The sequence below is a fragment of the Piliocolobus tephrosceles genome, chromosome 17 (genome assembly GCF_002776525.5).
Source record: "Piliocolobus tephrosceles isolate RC106 chromosome 17, ASM277652v3, whole genome shotgun sequence".
NCBI lineage: Eukaryota > Metazoa > Chordata > Mammalia > Primates > Cercopithecidae > Piliocolobus > Piliocolobus tephrosceles.
In genome coordinates this window covers 12,663,406-12,687,740 of record NC_045450.1, presented here as the reverse complement: position 1 = coordinate 12,687,740, position 24,335 = coordinate 12,663,406, and the positions used below count along the sequence as shown (strand labels likewise).

General features: G+C 46.8%; 1 protein-coding gene across 1 annotated transcript in view; it reads left to right on the top strand.

Annotated features, from left to right (window-relative positions):
• CPPED1 (calcineurin like phosphoesterase domain containing 1) overlaps positions 1-24,335 on the top strand; it is a 138,922-nt gene that overhangs the window by 91,297 nt on the left and 23,290 nt on the right. Inside the window, exon 3 of the mRNA XM_023231081.1 lies at positions 5,035-5,460. Coding sequence (XP_023086849.1) covers positions 5,035-5,460 — 426 coding nt within the window. The remainder of the gene's footprint in view (positions 1-5,034; positions 5,461-24,335) is intronic.

Below are 24,335 nucleotides of genomic sequence, written 5' to 3'. Positions count from 1 at the left end.
CCTTCCCTTCCTTCCTCCCTTCCCTTCCTTCCCTTCCTTCCTTTCCTTCCTTCCCTTCCCTTCCCTTCCCGCCTTCCTGCCTCCCTTGCCTTCCTTGCCTTCCTTCCCTTCCTTTCCCTTCCTTCCTCCCTTCCTTCCTTTCCTTCCTTTCCTTCCTTCCCTTCCTTCCCTTCCTTCACTGCCTGCCTGCCTGCCTATTGCACTGACTAGGATTTCTAGTATGAATTTCAGTGAGAGTGTGAGATCAGACCTCCTTGTCTTGTTCCTGATCTTGGGGGAAGGCAGTCAGTCTTTTACCATTACCTATGATCATAGCTATACTTGTTTACAGATGTCCTTTATCCAGTTAAGGATGTTTATTTCTCTTCCTAATTCACAAAGAGGTTTTATTAGACAATGTATTTTAAGGCTATTTGGAAAACAACCAAGATACTAATGTCTGCCTTAATGAATATGGAAAAAAATAAATCATACCTCTCACGGTACCACTGATACAAATAAGGATTTTGTAATTATCGTTATAATGCTTTTTACTTCCTAGTTTTATTTTGACCGATTGCATTAAAGTTTTTTTACGTGTTTTAAGCACTCTGCAGCTTTCCACACTGCTCTCGCCATTCCCACCCAGGACTCCTCTCCATGGGGGGCAGGTGTGTGCTGACATTGGGGTCCCTATACTCTTGGCACCCACTTCTCAGCACATACCTCTTACCCACCTTGGAGACCCCAGAATAATCCTTCTCTGCCCCTCTTCTGAGTCATTTCTTGCCATTTTTCAGAGTCTTTCCCCTTGTTTCCCTGCCTTTCTTCCTGTCCTTTATGTACATTCTTTTTGTGAACACAGAACCCTGCATGAGACAGGAAACTCATTGAAGCTCTGTGTCCTTGGGCAGGTTTCTATTTTTTTCTGTTCACGATGTTGGTGAGGTTGGCTTTGACCAGCCTCATATACGATGAGACTGGGTTCTCATATACGATGGGACTTTTTTGAGGCAGAATTTTGCTCTTGTCACCCAGGCTGGAGTGCAGTGGTGCAGTCTTGGCTCACTGCAACCTCCACCTCCCGGGTTCAAGCAATTCTCCTGTCTCAGCTTCCTGAGTAGCTGGGATTATAGGCCCATGCCACCATGCCCAGCTAATTTTTGTATTTTTAGTAGAGATGGGGTTTTGCCACATTAGCCAGGCTGGTCTCGAACTCCTGACCTCAAATGATCCTCCTCCTGCCTCAGCCTCCCAAAGTCTTAGGATTACAGGCATGAGCCACTGTGCCCAGCCACAATGGGACTATTTTTCAGGAAGTTCTGCTAAGTTGTGTTGTGATCTTTGTTAATACTAAGTTGTTGTTAATATTGTATGTAACCCTACAGAGATTCTGATATATGCAAATGAGAGCTTGTTAAAGATCATGCAAATGTTTGCATTCAACTTGGCTTTTTGTAATCTAGGATTTACTCTTTTATTTCTAAATTCTTAACTAAAAACTATTTCTGTCCCTGGGGAAGATTTTCATTCCTTCCGAAATGATTTACTGGTTGTTAGGCACACACAGTGGGTCACTGATAAAAATGGAAGAATTTATTACATTTCGGGGGATGGGATGTGGAAAGCAGACAGCCGACAGCTTTGCATTCTTGTTTGTACCAGACTCTAGGCATCATTATCCTAGTAGGAATTCTTACAGCCATTCCGGAGGGATGGGAATTATCATCCCCATTTCATACACGATGAAACGAAGACTCAGAGGAACCAAGGGACTTAACCCAAGGCCGTGCAGCTTGTAAGGGGCAAGAGACCAACCCCAGGGCACACTCACTCCACCGCAGTGCTTGTGACTCTGTGCAAGAGGTATAGAAAGTGTTGGAAAAGCTACACAAGAAGGAGGCTCATCTTTTTTTTATTATTATTTTTCAACAATAGATAAATGAATAAATAATTTTTTGAGACAATCTCACTCTGTTGCCCAGGCTGGAGTGCAGTGGCACGGTCTCAGCTGCTCACTGCAACCTCCGCCTCCCGGGTTCAAGCGATTCTCCTGCCTCAGCCTCCCAAGTAGCTGGGATAACAGGTGTATGCCACCACGCCTGGCTAATTTTTCTATTTTTAGCAGAGATGGGGTTTCACCATGTTGGCCAGGTTGGTCTTGAACTCTTGACCTCAAGTGATCTGCCCACCTCAGCCTCCCAAAGTGCTGGGATTATAGGCATCATTCACTACACCCTGCCAAGAGGCTCATCTTTGCTGGAGGAAATTCAGGGAAGATGAGCTGCATGGTTTTGTTTTTGTTTTTGCTTTTTTTTTGAACAAATTATTGGAGGATATTGGTGGTTTCCCCAAAAGCAGCATCCCTCTTTGTTTGGAAACACACATCACGTTACTGTGTGTAATTCCCAGCTCTTCCTTTTTGATTGCTTCCAGACAAGGCTTCCTTCCCAAGTAAGCCTTTCTTTTGAACTGCCCCTTCTTAACTTTCCTGTTTATGGTCATTAGGGATTCGGACATTTTCCATACCTGCCTCAGTTAGCAGGTGAAGGGCCATGATTAATGCCTTTGAAGATCAAGAACAGGGGATGCTCCGCACCGCAGTGTATTATAAAGTCCCCATCCTGTGTCTCAGGGCAGCCAAGAGAAGTCACCCTAAGAGCCAGGACCTTAGTTTGTGACCAGGACCCTGTAGACAGCACCCTGATCTGGAGCACCAAGTTCAAATCCCTACTCCTCCACCGGTGTCCAGAGGAAGTGAGTCGGTGCACACACAGCTCTGAGAACAGTGCCTGGCCTGTAGGAAGTGCTAGCAAGTATTGTCAGTGATCGAATGTCCCCAATTCCCCAAGTCAGTGTGAACAGAAAGAAGAGGAAGTAAGAGGGGCCGCTTTCAGGTCTTTGAGAAAATCCAGTGAGGAAAGTGGTGATGAATCAGCCTTGGACCACAAGGGTTTCTTTGAGCGAGTTTGTTGTGTTCAAAGCCGCAAAGGACTTGTCATTCCTAAACTGGCATGGGAAAAGAACCAACCAATGGAGTCTTAGAGAGGATCATGTAAGTCAACACAGATGCCTGCAGTCCGGGTTCGGCTGAAGAAGCAATGTCAATCAATGGCACCTTCGATGCAGACAGCAGGTGAACGAACCCCCAGCACCCCCGAGAGAGAGGCCTCCTGGTTTCTGGTGCAGGCAGAACCTGCTTCTCCCTAAGGCTCCCTCCATTGGGCTTCAGGCCGTGCAGCCACCTTCCATCTCTGGGGGCCAGTGGAATGCGCTCAGGAAAGGCTAGCCGACCCCTGCAGCAGGAGCTGGAGTCCGAAGCCCAGTCTGCTCAGCCTTCAGTAGAAGCAGGTCCTGCCTGCTCCAGGGACCAAGAGTCCTCTCTTGCAGGGGTGCTGGGGGTTTGTCTGCAGTCCACGTTGGCCTCATGGCTGGTCTGAGTTGATCTAGGCTGGCCCTGGGGCTCGGAGTCCAAACATTCATTCCAGCCACCTGAGTGACTTCCTCGATCTTCTTTAAGCCCTAGAACCATGGAGCCAAAACCTTTGAGTTCTTTTTTTTTTTTCAGTGAAAATTATACATAAGCTTGGGCAAAGGGAGGAAGGAAAGAAGGAAGGGAGAAGGGAAAGGAGGGAAGGAAGGGAGAGAGGCAGGGAAAGAAAGAAAGTAGTATTTAGGTTGGTGCAAAAGTAATTGTGATTTTTTGCCATTACTTTCAATGGCAAAAACTGCAATTACTTTTGCACCAGCCTAATATAAAGGGTTTTAAACCAAATGTAAGACTCCCTCCCTCTCTCCTTCTGTTTCCTGGATTTAACCAGAGTTAACAGTTTTCTTTGAATCTTGGGGGCATTTTATTCATAATACATGAATATATGTGAGGCTTTTAAAAATTTATATTTGATTTTATTCCTCTGTGCCTTATATTATTAACTTACTGTATATTAAAGATCTTCTCATAGCATTAATATAGATCGCCTGTTTCTTATCTTGATATTTATTTATTTCATTAGGGTTAAATATGAAACTACTTCAGTGAGATATTGAAATTCTGAACTGTTATACATCTAACAATGTAACTAAAAGTAGATGGCATGAACCTTGGCAGAATTACAAAAAGAGACAGATCAATCCACAGTTACAGTGACAACTTAACCAAGTCTGTCAGAAACAAATATACATCAACAGGCCAAAAGAAAAGGATAATGTCACAGAAAATTTGAACCACACCATTAACGAGTTTGATTGAGTGGAAATATGAGGAACTTGGTATTCAGCAGTTAGAGAATGCATGTTCTGCTGGGCGCAGTGGCTCACACCTGTAATCCCAGTACTTTGGGAGGCTAAGGCAGAGATTAACTCTTGTTGCCCAGGCAATGGCGTGATCTTGGCTCACTGCAACCTCCACCTCCCAAGTTCAAGCGATTCTCCTGCCTCAGCCTCCCGAGTAGCTGGGATTACAGGCGCCTGCACCCATGCCCAGCTAATTTTTGTATTTTCAGTAGAGATGGGGTTAGAGATGGGGTTTCACCACATTGTCCAGGCTGGTCTCGAACTTCTGACCTCAGATGATCCACCCTCCTGTGCTTCCCAAAGTGCTGGTGTTACAGATGTGAGCCACCACATCCAGCCTGATTTTCTTTTTATGAAGACAGGGTCCCACTATAGTGCCTAGGTTTGTCTCGGAATTCCTGGGCTCAAGTGATCTCCCACCTCAGCCTCCCAAAGTGCTGGGATTACAGATGTGAGCCGCCGTACCTGGTCCACTAATATTTAATCTCAGGATTGACTTCAAACCATCACTCAGCAACATGGGGCAGGGGGCCATGTAGTCATGGAATTTCTAAGGTGTCCTGGGGAAGGATGGGCAGAGGCCCCCATCGGACTTGTTGGTTTGCTTTTAGCACATGACTGCATTTTGCAGTTTCCATGTGCCAGGTCAAGTGGATTTCTAGATTACTCTCTCTTTTAATTTTATGTTAGTAAGTACTTAAGTTAGTCATTTCAATTGAATAAGCCTCTGGCTGTCTCAGGACGTGACCCTCGCTCTTCCAGGGAAGCCGTGGCGGACGGAGCAGACGGAGGACCTGAAGCGAGTGCTCAGAACGGTGGACAGGGCGATCCCATTGGTCCTCGTCAGCGGCAACCACGACATCGGCAACGCCCCCTCGGCCGAGACCGTCGAGGAGTTCTGCCAAACTTGGGGAGACGACTACTTCAGCTTCTGGGTCGGGGGCGTCCTGTTCCTGGTCCTCAACTCCCAGTTCTACCAGAACCCCTCCAAGTGCCCCAGCCTGAAGCAGGCGCAGGACCAGTGGCTAGACGAGCAGCTGAGCATCGCGAGGCAGCGGCACTGCCAGCATGCCATCGTCTTCCAGCACATCCCGCTGTTCCTGGAGAGCATTGACGAGGACGACGACGACTACTTCAACCTCAGCAAGCCCGCTCGGAAGAAGCTGGCAGACAAGTTCATCCACGCAGGTAGATGTCCCGGGCCACGGGTTTCAGGGAGGAAGGGCACGTCTAGAGAGGGCATTTCCAGATCCTTCTCCCTTCCCGCTGCAATGTGGCAAAAAGGGAGAGAGGACTAGGCCAGGAGTTCTGATCCCAGCTCTTGGACTTGCAGACTGCATGGCTGGCTACCTGATCCTCCTGCGCCTCAGTTTCCTCGTCTGTAAAACAGGAATAGTAATAGTAGCCCTCTTGCAGGATGGTTTTGAGGAGTAAATGAGAAAGGCCTCTAAGACATGGAGAACAGCCCGTAGCCTAAGTACTCAGTGTGCCATAGCTGCTCATAGTTGAAGATGGGGGTTCTGGAAGTGGCAGGAGGGGTTTATTGGGGGGAGGAGACCAGGTGGTGCAGGTGGGTGTGAATGTGGCTTGCGTGTGCCTTAGGAGAAGGCAAGATGCCGGGGACATCTGCTTTCACTTCTCTGGGAAGCAGGCACCTTGCTCAAGGGCAGACGATCTTTAAGAGCCAAGCTTCCCTCCAGTATTCGTTAGCTGTGACCCAGGAAATCCTGGGATGTGACTTTAGTGGACTGTTCTGGGGCCTGATCAGTTTTCCTCTGGCAGGGTGGATTAAGTTCTCTTCCAGAATCAGGAGAGAGTAATGGATGTAGTCCCACCTTTGCCGCCAGTCATACATGTAACACGCACGTGCACACAGAATGAAGACGCTCCATTTCTGGAGGTCACATCTCAGTTTCTGATGGCGCTCTAAGGCACTAGCCCACCCACCTCCTTTATTTTTCTGGTAACACCTGCCATGGGCCTTTCAAGAGAAACAGTCTGTTCTAGGTGGATTCCCAGTGAAAAAATTCCAGTTTTGCCAACGGTTGTGTCTCTTCTCTTTGTCCACATTCTTCCTTTCACCAGGGCTTACTTTCTTTTCTTTCTTTTTTTTTTTTGAGACAAAGTCTTGTGCTGTTGCCCAGGCTGGAGTGCAGTGGCAAAATCTCGGCTCACTGCAACCACCACCTCCCAGATTCCAGCGATTCTCATGCCTCGGCCTCCCAAGTAGCTGGGATTACAGACGCTGACCACCACGCCCAGCTAATTTTTGTACTTTTAGTAGAAATGGGGTTTCACCATGTTGGCCAGGCTGGTTCCAAACTCCTGACCTCAAGTGATTTGCCTACGTTGGCTTCTGAAGGCCATAGGACCTGATCAGTTTTCCCCTGGTGAGGTGGATTAAGTTCTCCTCTAGAATCGGGAGAGAGGAACGGATTTAGTCTCATCTGGGATTACAATGCTGGGATTACAGGTGTGACCCACCACACCCAGCCGACACTTCCGTGTTTTCGAGACATTTTGCAGAAAGCTCATATAATTGGAGACGTTTTCCAGCTATTCCATGGAGATAAAGTTAGAAAACTTCTATTAAGGCCTTTGAAATTTCATGCCATGCTTGAGTTGGTGCAGAAAACTGTCTTGATGACAAGGAAACAAAGCATCAAGATGGCATGAGCACCACCATGGAGACTATTCTGTAACGGAGAATAAAGCCAGAGAGAACATTTAATGCCGCTGAAGTGATTCCTTTCATATCCAATAGTGGTTTTTTTTGAGATGGAGTCCCGCTCTTGTCACCCAGGCTGGAGTGCAGTGGCACGATCTCGGCTCACTGCAACCTCCGTCTCCTGGGTTAAAGCAATTTTTCTGTCTCAGCCTGCTGAGTACCTGGGATTACAGGCGGCCGTCACCATGTCCAGCTAATTTTTGTATTTTTAGTAGAGACAGGTTGGCCAGGTTTAGTTTCACCGTGTTGGCTAGGCTGGTCTTGAAACTCCTGACCTCAGGTGATCCACCCACCTCGGCCTTCCAAAGCGCTCAGATTACAGGTGTGAGCCACCGCAGCCAGCCAGATCTGATGTTAGATGAGTAAAACCCATGACTGCCCTGAGTTCTTTGTTCTTGTCAACCACATTCCTGAGTGGTACGTAGTTCTGTGTAGGACGGAGAAGTACACAGAACTTCTCCATTGTAGGACGGAGCACCCCCAGATACCGAGAAGACCCACAGCTCTAAATTTATTTATGTATTTATTTATTGAGAGAGTCTTGCTCTGTCACCCAGACTGGAGTGCAGTGGCGTGATCATGGCTCACTGCAGCCTCGACCTCCTAGGCTTAAGCAATCTTCCCACCTCTACCTTCTGAGAAACTGAGACTATAGGCACACGCCACCATGCCCAGCTCATTTTTTAAATTATGTGTAGAAATGGGATCTCACTGTGTTCTACCTGGCCGGGCTTGAATTCCTGGCCTCAAATGATCCCCTTGCCTTGGGCCCCAAAAGAGTTATAAATTACAGGTGTGAGCTCTAACAGAGCACCCTTGGGAGAAGCCTGTTGACCACCCACCAAGGGCCCTACAGGGTGGCATCGTATCCATGATGCCCCAGCCCCCTGCCCACTCAGAACTGCAACCCCTCAAGCTCAGGAACCAGAGTTGTTGGCAAACCACGGGCTGGTCTCTGTCTCTAGTTATCCCAGCTCCCAGAGACTGATAGCCACAACCAGAATGGCAGTTGATTAATTTAGGGTAAGACTGCAGCCCTGGCCTCTGCCCCAGCAGTGCTTTCTCTTCCTGTAGGCAGAGCTACATGGGAAGCCCAATTATAATCAGGAGGCTGCTTGGTAGGCGTGAGACACAGCAGGGGGTTTAGTTTCCTTATTCCACTCTCAGTGACATCAGGCGCTGGAATCCAGTGGCTCCGTCTCCGGAGAAGCTCACTAGCTGAAGGCACTTGGTCATTTCATGTCCCTTCAATTGTCTCTGTAGCCTGTCCACTGTCTAATCTGGGTCCTAGCATCAGCTGCACTGCACAGTGCTTCCCGCTCTGCTCTTGCCCATTCTAGTTCATTCTGCACCTAACAGCAAGATGGGCGTGTAACTGACTGCCCAGTGTGAGGCTTCCCTTCACCCCCAGGTCTGGCCCAGTTCTTCACTGCAGTATCCAGGGCTCTGCCCAGTCACATCCGCCTTCCCCTCCGGCCGCTTCTGGTTCACCTGCCTAGGCCCACTCAGCAATTTTTTGTTGTTTGAGACAGAGTCTCACTCTGTCACCCAGGCTGTAGTGCCACAGTGGCATGATCTCCGGTCACGACAACCTCCACCTCCCGAGTTCAAGTGATTATCCTGCCTCAGCCTCCCGAGTAACTGGGATTACAGGCACGCACCACCACGCCTGGCTCATTTTTGCATTTTTAGTAAAGATGGGGTTTCACCATGTTGGCCAGGATGGTCTCGAACTCCTGACCTCAAGTGATCTGCCTGCCTCAGCCTCCCAAAGTGCTGGAATTACAGGTGTGAGCCACCATGCCTGGCCTCAGCATTTTTTTTCTTGAGATGGGGTCTTACTATGTCACTCAGGCTGGAGTGCAATGTTGTGATCATAGCTCACTGCAGCTCTGGATTCCTGGGCTCAAGTGATCCTTCCACCTCAGCCCCCCAAGTAGCTGAGACTACAATAGAGCACCACGATGCCTGGCTAATTTTTTTATTTTTTGCAGAGATGGAAGGCTCACTGTGTTGCCCAGGCTGGTATCAAATTCCTGGCCTCAAGTGACCCTCCCGCCTGGGTATCCCAAAGCGCTGGGATTATAGGTGTGAGACACCAAATCCCACCTCCCACTCAACTTTGACACCTTCTGTATAAGGCTATCCCCTCCTCTGTGCCCCAAGTTCTTCAGCTTCTCTTATCCCAGCACTTGTCAAATGGATTTGCAAGTGTTGACTTGTCTGAATCCCCACTAAACTCTCAGCTCCCTGAGGGCAGGGACAGGGTTATATTCAGCTATGCAGTTGGGAGGCCTGGCTCTGATATTAGCTCATAATAAATGCTTTATCAGTATTTGTGGAATGAATGAATGAGTCAAAGTCTTTGGGCCAGGTGTGGTGGCTCACACCTGTAATCCCAGCACTTTGGGAGGCAAAGGCAGGCAGATCACATGAAGTCAGGAGTTCGAGACCAGGCTGGCCAACATGGCGAAACCCGGTCTCTACTAAAAAATACAATAATTAGCCAGGCCTGGTAGTGCCCACCTGTAATCCCAGCTACTCGGGAGGCTGAGGCAGAAGAATCACTTGAACCTGGGAGGTGGAGATTGCAGTGAGCCGAGATTGCGCCCTTGCACTCCAGCCTGGGCGACAGGAGCATGTTCAGACCATCAAGTTCCCAACCCGTGGCCTCTGTGGCTTCGGTCTTACGGAAGCCACTTGTGCCTCTCTCTGCTCCGGTCCTCAGGCTGGCTCTCTGGGGTCACTCATCTGTCTCTCTCTTCCCAAGCACCCCTCCCACTGCTTCCTCCAGGCAACACCTGGGGGTATACAAAGACGCCTCTTCTTGGGCACTGGCCCAAGGGTCTTCACCTAAACCTGCTTCACAGAGAAGGCCAGAGAGATGAGAGCCCTTTCCGCAATTCCCTGTCAGTTTCCACGGCCTGCCAAACCAGGCCCTTTGCTGAATGACCTTCCAAATGCAGAACAAATTTTAGGCAACATCAGGAAGAGATATGAGTCAGATGTGGATGCACTGTACTGTAGGCAGAGACTTGCTGGGCTTGGAAGCTCAGGTAGGTGGGCGCTCTTGGGGGCTGTACGCATCCATGACTCAGTTATGCAGAAAGCGGCTCAGGTCACAACAATATAATTGGAACTCATTTTGGAAAGCCAGAAGTTCGAGTGATATTTTGTAAAATTCATTAACTTAAAAGCTGGGATAAAATTGGGGGTGACGATGGCAGCTGGTATTTAATATTGCCTTTGGTTTTTTCTCCCTCCATGGCAATATTATTCCCTACTACTGTTTCAGTCTCATTTATCTCCTTGTGCTGAAATGCCAGTACTCAAAAATATGTCAAAAGCTCATCAGAATATCAGGGTAGCTTTTAATTATGATAATTGTGTTGTTATAAAATATCCTTTTAAAGAGCACATCTCTCCCCAAACCACCGTGGAGGTAAAACCCAGCTTCCTTCCAGCAAGCTTAATGAATAATTCTGAATCATTGTGTGGGATGAATAAATGATTTAATAATGAGCATCAATAATCATCTCTCATTGTTGCATTAATTTTTAAAAGTGGGATGAGGTAAACGAGGAGGAGGGATATCACTGTGCAGTGGACCACCAGGAGCAGAGGGGTGTGCTGTGTGAACCGAAGCCCGCCAGCCTCCAAGCTCAGGTTTCCCTAGAAACAGATGCATCCTATTTCTACTTTTGAAGCTCAGTAGAAAACCCTCTTTGTATGATACAAAAACACTGTCAATAGCCGGTACAAATAAACAGTTATCAGGGCAGGACAGATACACCGGTGTGAAGTGGCACCTGTTATTTTCTGTCTTCGTTTCCCCTGCGTGAGGATAATCAATTTCATCACATCCAAGGGATGTAAAAATTGGTTTTCCCCTTAATTTGCCTAATACCTAGTTGGAGTAGCAAAGACAGACAGCAGATAGTGAAGTCTTGGTTGAACCGGGCCATTGTCTCTGTCCCTTATGCCTCTTTCAGCAGAGGGTTAATATATGATCCATTTAATATGGATTCCAATTTAGAAACTCAATCATAAAAAACAAAAGCTAGCTCTTTAACTGACCATGTTTCCCTTGATGTCTCGATACCTTTTCTTTTTTTCCGTTCTCAGCAGAGAGATTAGAACTGTGTATTAGAGAGCCCAGAGCAAATTTGGCAATTATGAAAAATTCTAATAAGTTGATCTTTCCTGCAAAAGTTAATGAGTCATTTCACAGAATTAGAGTTTCATTTCTAGTATTTATGCTTTTTTAGAAAATGAGAGAGAGAGAAGATAAATCTTAGCCCATGGTTATAATTTTAAGATTTCAAAGTTTTGGCCAGGCGCAGTGGCTCACACCTGTAATCCCAGCACGTTGGGAGGCCAATGTGGGTGGATCGCTTCAAGTCAGGAATTCAAGACCGGCCTGGGCAACATGGCGAAGCCCCATCTCTACTAAAATACAGAAATTAGCTGGGCATGGTGGCGGGCACCTGTAGTCCCAGCTACTTGGGAGGCTGAGGCAGAAGAATTGCTTGAACCCTGGAGGTGGAGGTTGCAGTGAGCCAAGATTATGCCAGTGTGTGCCAGTGTGGGCAACAGAGCAAGACTCCGTCTCAAAAAAAAAAGTTCAAAGTTTTAAAGAACAAAAAGGTCAGGTTCCCAGAATCGACTTTATAGGAAGATAAAACATCAAATCCTGCTCTGACATCCTTTGAGCTGTATTGCAATCACTTGTTTAGATCCTGATTCCTCCAGGAAACAGAAGCCCAGCCTTATTCACCTCTGTAAGGCCAGCCCCTAGCTGAGCGTGTCATATAGTAGCTCCCCAATAAGTAAATAGTGGTTAATAGAATTGAATTAAGCATGATTCAAGTCTACTTATCAGCAGGTAATATCCGTATCATCGTGAGTTAGTTTCATGAACTGACTTTTTTATGGTGGTGGTGGGGGACAGAGTCTCACTCTGTCACCCACGCTGGAGTGCAGCGGCGCCATCTCCACTCACTGAAACTTCCGCCTCCCAGGTTTCTCCTGCCTCAGCCTCCCAAGTAGCTGGGATTACAGGCGCACACCACCACGTCTGGCTAATTTTGTTATTTTTAGTAGAGACAGTTTCACTATATTGGCCAGGCTGGTCTTGAACTCCTGACCTCAAGTGATCCGCTCACCTTGGCCTCCCAAAGTGCTAAGATTACAGGCATGAGCCACCACACCCAGCCCACAAGCTGACTTTTTTATGGGAAATGCTTCGCCTAGAGGAGTCAATAGAACTTTTCTGTAAAGGGTCAGCTAGTAAACATTTTGGGCTTTGTGGCTCTATGGTCTCTATAGCAACTACTCAACTCTGCCTTCATAATAAGAGAGCAGCCACAGACAGTGCATAAACAACGGGGTATGGCAGTGTTCCAATAAAACTTTATTTACAGAAACAGGTGGTAGGCCTGCCGGTGATAATTTTCCAACTCTTGGCTTGGAGAAATGTTCCCATAACGGGGTGACGCTCTTGCTCTCCCCAGAACCTTGTCCACATTCTGTCTGTGTCTGAGTCTAGGATGTATCTGACGACCCCATTGTGACAACTGCCTGACTCACAGAAGGGTCTGCCCAGAACAAGCCTCCTGAAGGTTCTCAGTGGAGGGCGTGCCTGGGTGAGGCACATGTTCCCCTGAAGACCAGGATGTGATTTGGGGATGGAGTGTGGTTAAGGGGGTCCATGGTGCATGTAAGATGTCTAATAATTGGGTGATCAGCTTCACAGTATTAGAAAAAAATAGAACTATCTTATCAATTTAAAGAAAATGATTGAATGATCACCTGAGCTCAGGAGTTCGAGACCAGCCTGGCCAACGTGGAGAAACCCCATCTCTACTAAAAATACAAAAATTAACCAAGTGTGGTGGCACACACCTGTAGTCCTAGCTACTTGGGAGGCTAAGGCAGGACATTGGCTTGAACCTGGGAAGTGGAGGTTACAGTGAGCCGAGATCGTGCCACTGCACTCCAGCCTGGGTGACAGAGCAAGACTCTGACTCAAAAAGTTAAAAAAAAAAAAGAAAAAATAAAGAAAATGATTGAGTAAATAATAGTGTGAGTACTGTGCAGATAAGGCAAAACTTGGGGATTTGTACAGGGGGAATTAGTGTCTGGGCTGGTGGGCGGGGGGGTCCTGTAACCTGGCAGGTGAACAAACAGGATTTGGCTTCCTAAGTTACTTGAGATAAGTCACTAAACATTTCTCTGCCTTAGTTTTCTCACTTATAAAATGAGGGTACTCACCCCAACCTTGTCGAGTTGGTGTATCCCTTAAGGGGAGTCATATATAAAATCAAAAAGACAAGTCAGGCCAGGCGCAGCGGCTCACTCCTGTAATCCCAGCACTTTGGCAGGCCGAGGCGGGTGGATCACCTGAGGTCAGGAGTTCGAGACCAGCCTGGCCAACATGGTGAAACCCCCATCTCTACTAAAAATACAAAAAAATTAGCCAGGCGTGGTGGTGAGCGCCTGTAATCCCAGCTGCTTGGGAGGCTGAGGCACGAGAATCGCTTGAACCCAGGAGGCGGAGGTTGCAGTGAGCCAAGATCACGCCACTGCACTCCAGCCTGGGTGACTGAGTGACACTGCATCTCAAAATAAAAAAAAGCAAGTCACTTAGCACCATGTGTGGCTCATAGTGGGCACTCAGTAAGGGTGTGTTTGTTGTTCTGTGTGATCCCGAACCGTTTGGGGAACCCACAGCAGGCGACTGTGCTTTATCCATTAGCTATACCAGCATGCTTCTCACCCCTGGGGTGCTGGCGTCCTTCTTGCAGGGGTTCATGAGAATCTTCAGGACAGGCGGGCCTGGTTTGGGGACATGCCTGCTGCCTGCTGATATAGCTGTGTAGATTTGAAAGGGAAATAGTGATCAACTCTCTTCAAAATTCAAGCTATAGGAAGTAAAGCTAGACAAAATTCTCTTGGCTCCTGGAATGTGCGGGAAGATAGACGGTTACAGCCAGTCTGAGATTTTTCAGGGTAGATGAGGAATGCATGCTACTTTTAATTTTAAGAAAAGGGGGTACTGGTTTAAAAGGATGGTAATCATTGAAGTAGATGAAAAATTCTTATGGAATTTAGTGATAAAATTTGATCCTTTGTTTATTTTTCAAAGCACACGCCTGTTTCAAAAGCAAAAACTTTAGGCAAATTAAAGTTCACAGTTTAGTTGAGCAAAGAATGATTTGTAAATCCAGGCAGACCCTTAACCAGAATAGAGGCTCAGAAAGACTCCAGCACAGCCAAATGGTGAGAGACTTGTGGACAGAAAGAGGAAAGTGACCTACGGAAATCGGAAGTGAGATACAAAAACAGCCAGATTGGTTACAACTCAGCATTTGTCTTATTTGAACACAGTTGACTTATTTGAACCGTTGACTGCCTGTGATTGGCCAAAACCAGAGATTGGCAAGAGTATGTACTATTCTGTTTACACATCCAGTTCACTATGTATACAGAGAAACCTTTGGCTGAAATTAAAATGTGTAAGAAGGCTGGGCATGGTGGCTGACACCTGTAATCCCAGCACTTTGGGAGACCGAAGCAGAAGGATCGCTTGAGCCTAAGAGTTCAAGACCAGCCCAGGCAACATAGTGAGACTCCATCTTTACCAAAAAGAATTTTGTTTTTTAACTAACCAGGCATAATGGTATGCACAGGTGGTCTCAGCTACTCGGAAGGCTGAGGTGGGAGGATTGGTTGAGACCTGGAAGCCAAGGCTACAGTAAGCTATGATTGCACCACTGTACTCCATCTTGGGCAACAGAGCAAGACCCTGTTTCAAAAAAATAAGTAAATAAAAATAAAGTATGTAAGGAGGCAGCTTGAGCCTCAATTTAATTTAACATACCTCACAATTAAGTGTTAGTAAACACACCTTTGAATGTTTAGTTTCATATATTTTTTCCAAATATAACAGACCTGTCCATAGGGCAGTGACAACCATGTTACAGTGCCCTCCCATTTAAAATGAATTTTTTAGGCTGAGCGTGGTGGCTCACGCCTATAATACCAGCCCTTTGGGAGGGCGAGGTGGGCAGATCACCTGAGGTCAGGAATTGAAGACCAGCCTGGCCAACATGGTGAAACCCCATCTCTACTAAAAATATAAAAATTAGCGGGATGTGATGGCACGCACCTGTAATCACAGCTACTCCAGAGGCTGAAGCAGGAGAGTCACTTGAATCTGGGAGGCAGAGGTTGCAGTGAGCAGGGATCGTGCCACTGCACTCTAGCCTGGGCAACAAGAGCGAAACTCTGTCTCCAAAAAAAAAAAAGATTTTTTAAAAACCATCTCACACTCATGCCCCCGCCCTACTCCCCCCAACTTTTTTTTAAGCATCTATAGAATCCAGAGTTTGTGGGGCCTTATCAGTTTGAGGAAGTTTTCCCTTTTTGTTTTATTTCCTAAGATTTAGTCTTGAATTCGTTTTCCCACGTTTAGTCTGTTTTTTAGGTTCTGATCAGTTCACCGTAAAACATCACATGCTAGTCATTTAATGTCTGATTCTCATTCACTATAAACCTAGATAAAAGACCAACTGCCAAAGCTACATCTGGTGTGAAGTGATAGATTAGATTTCTCACTTTGGAGGTATCCTTAACAGTTGGGCTAATTAAAGTTGAAATCAAGTCCCAGTGGTAAATATTTATAAATTGAGAATCTGGCATGTGTAAATGTATGCTGCTGATTCCTGAAGTTAAATCAACATTTATCCGTTCAGCAAATAGCATGGGTCTCAAGCTAGGCACTGAGGACAGAGGGATGAACGAAACAAACAAGTTTCTTCTCTGAGGCTGTGGATTGCTTTTCAACTAAAAATGTTTGGGTTTTTCTGTTCTTTTGTTTTTTGTGAGAGGGTCTCACTCTGTCACCCAGGCTGGAGTGCAGTGGCGCAATCTCAGCTCACTGCAACCTCCACCTCCCGGGTTCAAGTGATTCTCCTGCCTCAGCCTCCCAAGTAGCTGGAACTACAGGTATCCGCCACCACACTTGGCTAATTTTTGTATTTTTAGAAGCTATAGGGTTTCACCATGTTGGCCAGGCTGGTCTCTTAACTCCTGACCTCAGGTGACCCGCCCACCTGAGCCCCTCCTAAAGTGCTGGGATTACAGGCATGAGGCAACACAGCCGGCCAACTAAAAATGATTTAATTTTTTAATTCCGTCACCACATTGCAAAAAGGAGCCCCCAGTGCATGGGAGACAGCAGTGTCTGTTGAAGTTTATGAAGTCAAAATATTAGATCTTCTCTTTTGAGGTCATGTTTCAAAAATAGCAATTAGTGTCATTTTGAAATCAGCAGTGAGATTCTTTGTAAAATTCCAATATCCCCAGCTCAGTGAAACGCTCATTCTGTCTGCTAGTTCAAGTTATTTTTTTATTTACTGCACTTGCGTTGACATTTTCCGTAACTATTTCCCACAGTGTAAGTACAAATCTACAACGTTGCTTTGTAAAATAAGCTAAAAAATGCTTAATTTCATTGCCTTTTAAATTTTACTTAAAAATGTTTGCATATTAATTGATTGATTTGAAAGTAAAAAAAAAAAAAAAAAACATAGCATGGCCAGGCATGGTGACTCACCCTGTAATTCCAGCACTTTAGGAAGCCGAGGTGGGCGGGTCGCTTGAACCCAGGAGTTCGAGACCAGCCTAGGCAACATGGTGAAATGCTGTCTCTACAAAAAAAAAAAAAAAAAACCCACAAAAAATGAGTCCAGGCATTGTGGTGCACACCTGTGGTCCCAGCTACACGGGAGGCTGAGGTGGGAGGATCGTCTGAGCCTGGAAGGTTGAAGCTACAGTGATCCATGATTGCACCACTCCAGCCTGGGTGACAGAGTGAGACTCTGTCTCCAAAAGCAAATACCACTCATTTAGGTGAAGCCCCCTGGGTGCCAGACACTGTCCTGTGAGCCCCTGTGTCAGGACCTTAAAGGTGCTTTCACCAGGTCTTCGGCACAGGTGTGGAAACTGAGCACATCAGTTGTAAGGAGCAAAGGCCCTCTAACTCTTGAGTCTATTTTAAATTTCACAGGCATGGTAAGAGGAAAGAAAATCTTTTTTCTCACACATCTCCGCTCTGTAAGCACTATGCTGTGTGCAGTTGAAGTCCAGGTGAGGGCGCTGTTCCCTGCAGTAACATTGTCCAGATGGAAGGGGCCACGTCAGGCAGGTGTGATGTTCCTTCAGCCACTGAGCCTCCTCTGGGGCCGCCCTGCCGCGGCGGTGGGGGCCTATGCTGTGTGTTCTGTCTCCCTGGGGACTGTGATATTCTCTGATCTCACTCCTCCATTATGCCACTGAAGGCACCTAATAGAGCGATTTCTCTTCCGAAAAATGCAGATGAACAGGCTTCTTGAGAGCCATGGTCAATGTTCACTTTTATTTTTATTCACATTATTGTCAGCAGCTGCTCCTATGGTGTGGCAAACCTACACCACAACCCCACAAGGTACTGATGTTTTTTCCGTTTCGCCGACAAATTCAGGTCCTAGAGGCGGAGTCATTCATTCGGGTCACAAAGCTACGAAGCAAGTGCAGTGATAGCTAAGGGTTTTGTGGGGATCAGATGAAATAATCCCGTATCTTGAGACAATGTTTGGCTCCTGGTAGGTGTTCAGTGATGGTGAACTTCTATTCTTATCATTATCGTCATTATTATTGAAAAATATTTTAAATGACTGGACATGAAAAGGATGTGTAAGGGACACAATTTCTGATTTTCCTTGAATTGGTACCCCTGACCCACTGCTGAGTATTGCCAGAGTGGGAACGGAAGTCTTCCTGGCAGTGTTTCTTCTGTCATTCCCCTGTTCACCACACTGGGGTCCCCTGTACCCAAGATGGCTCTGTGAAGCACCACCAGCAGGTACTAAAAACCACCTTCCTCGAGGGTCGGTGTGACTCCTTTGGTCATTTAAAACGCAGTAGACATGGCCAGGCACAGTGGCTCATGCCTGTAATCCTAGCACTTTGGGAGGCTGAGGCAGGCAGATCACTTGAGGTCAGGAGTTCAAGACCAGCCTGGCCAGCATGGTGAAACCCCATAGCTACTAAAAATATAAAAAGTATCCAGGCGTGGTGGTGTGTGCATTTAATCCTAGCTACCCGAGAGGCTGAGGCAGGAGAATGTTGCTTGAACCCAGGAGGCGGAGGTTGCAGTGAGCTGAGATCACGCCACTGGCGTGGGTGACAGAGTGAGACGGTGTCTCGAAGGAAGGAAACACACACACACAGAGGACACTATACTTGTAAAATAGTAATAATGACTACGTAATAAATAGTACACCCCAGGGACTCTTCCTCTGATTTTGTAGACAAGGAAAGTGCTGCTCAGGGAGACCAATCGGATTCCCCAGCATCACCCAGCTGCAAAGTAGTGGGTGACACTAATGCTTGGGGCCTGGGCAGTGACCCTGGGTCCTGTGTTCTCAACAACATTGCTGTTGGGTGCCCGAGAGCGTGTTGATGAGCAGAATGCACCATGGGCATGGGTGTTGATGGCAAGTAGAGGGGAGCTGGGACACCTGTGTGGGGCAGAGTCCCACCTGCTCACCCTCCTGCCCATTTTTCACCTGCTCCTCTCCACGGGCTGCCTTAGGAAAAGAGCTGGTGCAGCAACCACAGAGGCTCAGCACGGGGATGTCCAAAACGGATCTGCCAAGCGAGGGTCCCTGGAGCCCACTCAGCATGGAATACAAGGGCGCGGAATTCCCCTTTGGCCTCCACAAGCAGGAATTTTTCTTTCATAGTAAGCCTCTCCGTTTATGCATTCATCTTGAGTACGTGAATTGTGCCTTCTGCAGACAAAGATGCTCTTGATGGTGTCTTTCTTTCTTTCTTTCTTTTTTTTTTTTTTTTTTTTTTTTTTGGTAGAAACTGGGTCTCACTATTTTGCCTGAGCTGGTCTCAAACTCCTGAACTCAAGCAATCTACCTTCCTCAGCCTCCCAAAGTGCTGGGATTACAGGCATGAGCCACCACGCCTGACCGTTTTTTTTTTTTTTTTTTTCCTTTCTTTCTTGAGATGGAGTCTCGCACTATTGTCCAGGCTGGAGTGCAGTGGCATGACCTCAGCTCACTGCAACCTCCGCCTCCCGGGTTCAAGTGATTCTCCTGCCTCAGCCTCCCAAGTAGCCAGGACTACAGTTGCTCCCCACCATGCCCAGCAAATTTTCATATTTTCAATAAAGGCTGAGTTTCACCATGTTGCCCAGGTTGGTCTGGAACACCTGAGCTCAAGCAGTCTGCCTGCCTTGGCCTCCCCAAGTGCTGTGGTTATGTGCGTGAGCCACCACACCTGGCCTTCTTGATGGTGTCTTTCATGAAACAGGAAGGGATCTGTGCCCACCCCCGCAGACTCTGGCCAGCCCCTCACGGGTTCAAGCCCAGGAGGGCTCATTATCTAAAGATCATGGCTGCCAAAAAAAAGCTCACTTAAAATGCAGACCGTAGCTACAGAAAGCAGCGATAAAATAAAAATAAAGGTTGGTTTGAGACATTGTCTTGAGAAAGGAGACAAATTATGGCAATCAGTTAATTTCAGCTTGTATTCGATAAAATGGTTGTTACTGCGGTACGCACCAACTCACAATGAACAGAGAAGAAGTCAGGTGTCGACTTGGTTTCCTTGGAGTAAATGGTCTGAAAAAATTCTTTGACAGCATCCTGTACTTTACATTTGACATTGGCAGCAGCATCACTGAGGGTTATTTTCAGATTTCATCCATCTTCCTAAGGGTCTGTTTCCGAATCCATCAGTAATGTGGTGATTGGCTTCTCAGGAGCTGATGTGGGCAGGTGTGTTTGCTCCATGAGAGCCTTGTTTGCTGATGACTTCCCCAGTGTCGTTTTCTTCGGCTCTGTGAAATCCCGCACCTTTAGTGTCATTTGTGGTCTCACATGCGGGTGCACTCTGGTTGCACAGCTTGAGGGATTGGAGGTGGTGGCTTGGTTTATAAGCAGTCCATTTATGAACGGTTTCTTGTTAATAAGAAATACTGGCTGGGTGTGGTGGCTCTCACCTGTAATCCCAGGGATTTGGGAGGCCAAGATGGGAGGATCAGTTGAGGCCAGGAGTTTGAGACCAGCCTGGGTGACGTAAGAAGACCCCATCTCTACAGAATATACTTTTTTTTTTTTTTTTTTTTGAGATGGAGTCTCACTCTGTCACCCAGGCTGGAGTGCGGTGGCGTGATCTCCGCTCCCTGTAAGCTCCGCCCCCTGGGTTCATGCCATTCTCCTGCCTCAGCCTCCCGAGTAGCTGGGGCTACAGGCACCCGCCAGCACACCCAGCTAATTTTTTTGTATTTTTAGTAGAGACGGGGTTTCACCATGTTAGCCAGGATGGTCTCGATCTCCTGACCTCGTGATCCGCCCGCCTCAACCTCCCAAAGTGCTGGGATTACAGACGTGAGCCCCCGCACCCGGCTCAGAATATACTTTTTTAATTAGCCAGGTGTGGTGCTGTGCACCTGTAGTCCTAGTTACTTGGGAGGCTGAGGTGGGAGGATCTCTTGAACCCAGAAGTTCGAGGTTGCAGTGAGCCGGGATCGCACCACTGAGCTCCAGCTTCGAGGACACAGTGAGACCCTGTCTCTTAAAAAAAAAAAAAAAAAAAAAAAAAACCTTCTTTTCATATAGCTGATCATATATGGGCATTTAGGAAGCATAAGATTATGTCATACAAAGCATTATCTCATGTCATTAAAAACCCAGACCACAGCTCATTGTACTCTGTAGACATTCCACGTTCATTAAACTCTTGTCATTGTTGGACACTGAGGCTGTTTCCACTTGTTCTCTGTCATACATAATGCCATCCTGAACTTCTTCATGCATAAACAGACCCAAATCTTAACATAAAGATACTTGTGCATTTTCATATTTGTGGAACGAATGCCTGCAGTCAGTCTTAGTAAGGCCACATGTGACTGTGTGTCGTGTTTTGCTGAAGAGATGTAGCATTCTGACTGGAGCTTTTGACATTAGGGTCAAGTATTTTGCTTAGTGTTATATTCATCTTTACATCTTTTAACATTGATGGCACATGTTCTCTGCATGTTTCCATGTGTTCCTTGGAGACAAGGAGAACACATGAGGTGGAGTAAGCGTCGTCCCTGCCCTCAAGAAGCACAGAGCCATCAGTAAAGAAACCAGAGAACTACACTGAAGTCATGGAGTGGGGGCCGGACGTGATAAATCACGCCTGTAATCCTAGCACTTTGAGAGGCCGAGGCAGCAGATCACCTGAGGTCCAGAGTTGGAGACCAGCCTGACCAACATGGCAAAACCACGTGTCTACTAAAAATACAAAAGTTAGCCGGGAGTGGTGGCAGGTGCCTGTAATCCCAGCTACTGGGGAAGCTGAGACAGGAGAATAATCACTTGAACCCAGGAGGAGGTGGAGGTTGCAATGAGCCAAGATCGTGCCATTGCACCCCAGCCTGGGTGACAGAGCAAGACTCCATCTCAAAAAAAAACAAAACAAAAGAAGTCCTGGAGTAGGATTCCAGGACACTTCAGAGTTGTTTCTTATTATTTCTTTCTTTCCCCATAAATCACATGTGAAGATGTACAAGTACTTTGCTTGCTACCTATTGGATAGGAGTGTGGTTCCTCTTAAGATCGTATGAGTGTGGTGGTACGCACCTGTAGCCCCAGGTACCCTGAAGGCTGAGGCAGGAGAATCACCTGAGCCTCGGGTGGTTGAGGCTGCAGTGAACCATGATCGCACCACTGCACTGCACTCTAGCCTGGGAGACAGAGTAAGACCCTGTCTCAAAAAAAAAAAAAAAAAAAAAAAAAAAAAAAAAATAGTGTGAGTTGCATGGTACCTGCCGCCCTTGTGACTTTCATGTTAGTGACTTTCCATTCCTCCTTGCTTCTTCCTTCCCTCCTCCTTCCTTCATTCTTTTGTTGCTGTTGTTCCTTTAATTTATAACAACCTTTACGTTATTACTGTCTTCATAAAATCACTCCGTTAAGTGTCTGCTTTGGGGGCATTTGTTCAATCAATTGAGTGTAAATTTGAGGATTGCCTACTCTATGCAAAGCCCGAAGAAAGCTTTTTTATGTGATTAATCCCTCAATACACAGGACCATTGTGACCTGGTGCCTCTCTTTCCTGTATTCCAGTCAGGGTTGTAGAATAACCTTTTTTTTTTGCTTACTGCAACCTCAGCCTCCTGAGTAGCTGGGATTACAGGCGCCCACCACCACACCTAGCTAATTTCTGTATTTTTAGTAGAGATGGAGTTTCACCATGTTGACCAGGCTGGTCTCAGATTCCTGACCTCAAGTGATCTGCCCACCTCAGCCTCCCAAAGTGCTGGGATTACAGGTGTGCCTGGCCTAGGAATAGCCATTCTTAATCTTGTTGAGGTCACTGACGCTATGGCCAGATCCCTGGCCAGGCCCTATCCCAAGAAGGTGCACATTGCTTAAAGATAAAGCTAAGACCCCCTGGTACAGCGGGGAGCAGTTAAAGGGGGCTTGGGATATCATTGTAATATTTCATTTCTTTTTTAAAAATATGTAAAAGCAGATCTTGCAAGATGTTAATATTTATTATCTCTGGATGGTGGCATTATGAATGTTACATTATTCTTTTGTACTTACCGTATCTTTTAAATTTCTAAAGCATGAAAAAAGAATAATACTATAAGAAGGATCCCTGTAGTGCAGTGAGTATAGGTCAAGAGTTGGCAAACGGTTTCTGTAAAGGGCCTGATTAAATAGTTTAGGTTTTGTGGGACAAGAGGCAAAATTGAGGATATGATACAGGTACTTACATAATCCTAAATGCAGCCATTTATGATAGAAATGTAAGAAGCATTCTTAGCTCACAGGCCCCATCAGAAAGCGGGCAATGGGCTTTAGTTTGCCAACCCCTGGTGTAGGTACTGAATCAGTTACCACTGATGCTTGTATTTAAGGGTCATAGTTACAGAGCCATCAGTCCTTTTCAAAAAAAATACCACTTTACATTACTGCACTTAAATCTCTTCAGCCACAGGTAAAAGGCCACAATCTAAATCAAAGGGAGAAAGAGATTATCTTTGTTTTCACTTGCCAGCATTTTGGGTGTTTTAGTAACTGATACTCTGCCTCTCATGTCTGTCGTCTGGTTCTCACTTCCGAATTGCCTCCAAGTTGTCACACAGACATGGCAACAGGGTTACTAAGCCACCTTTCCCATCCCAGCGTCCTCCCCTCTCTGATCAGGAACGTGCCACAGCACTCACTACCCTTGGACCTGTGCGTGCCTTGGTCCTACTGAAGGCCAGAGGGTTGGGAAAGCAGTTTCACGGGAGTAGAAATGGTATGAGAAGCTTATTGACAAAACTGTATTCTAGTGGAGTCTCACTGAATCCCACCCTGACAAGGAAACCCTCTGCGGCCTCTCGGACAACAGGGGAACTCTGTTATTTTGTAGGAGTTTCCAAAGGCCAACTTACATAGTGTTTGTTCAGAAATTGATTCTTGGACTTGGTGGCTCATGCCTCTAGTCCCAGCTCCTGGGGAAGCTGAGGGAGGAAGATCACTTGAGCCCAGGAGTTCATGACCAGCCTGGGCAAGATAGCAAGACCCCATCTCAAAAATAAACATATACAATTAATAAACAAGCAATCTTCAAAACAAATGGATTACTGGCCACCCCAAAAGGAGAGTGACTGTTCTAACAAGTATAGGATAGTATGAGTAGCATCAGTTCCTTTGGGCTGTACAGAACAGGAAAGTCCCGTCACCCAGCTCAGAGAATGAGGAAGTTCTTTGGACAGAGGGCCACAGGTGGCTCAGGCGTTTGGCCTGGCTGAATGCATGAGCAGGATCTCTCTGCACACCTGCTGTGCTTCTCCCTGTCATGACCCGTTCCTTAGGCTGGACCTCTCAGCTGGCTGATGCACTTCTGCACATCACATTAACACTTGACAACCCCAGAGGAAGAAAGGGGGACTGTTTACAAGAAACATAACCTTTCTCAGATGCCCCAGTGACTTCTCCCAAATCTCCATATCCAGACCTGGGCTCCTGCCTAGACCCCGAGTGGCCGTGGGAGGAGAATTGTCACAGCTGCGTCCATCCTGGTTTGGGGAATGAAGTTGGTGGTCTCCCTGAGCAGGACACTGCCCAGAACAAAATCAGGAGGAAAAGGGAGGGTGTGGATATTGAAAGGCAACCAGCACTGTCTCCAGAGGCAAGAAAGAAAAATGCCCTTGTCCACACTTTATTTCAAACACAGTCTCAAGAAGCATCAGTCCCCGGTGTACAATAGTGAGTGTGCCAGGGGTTTAAAC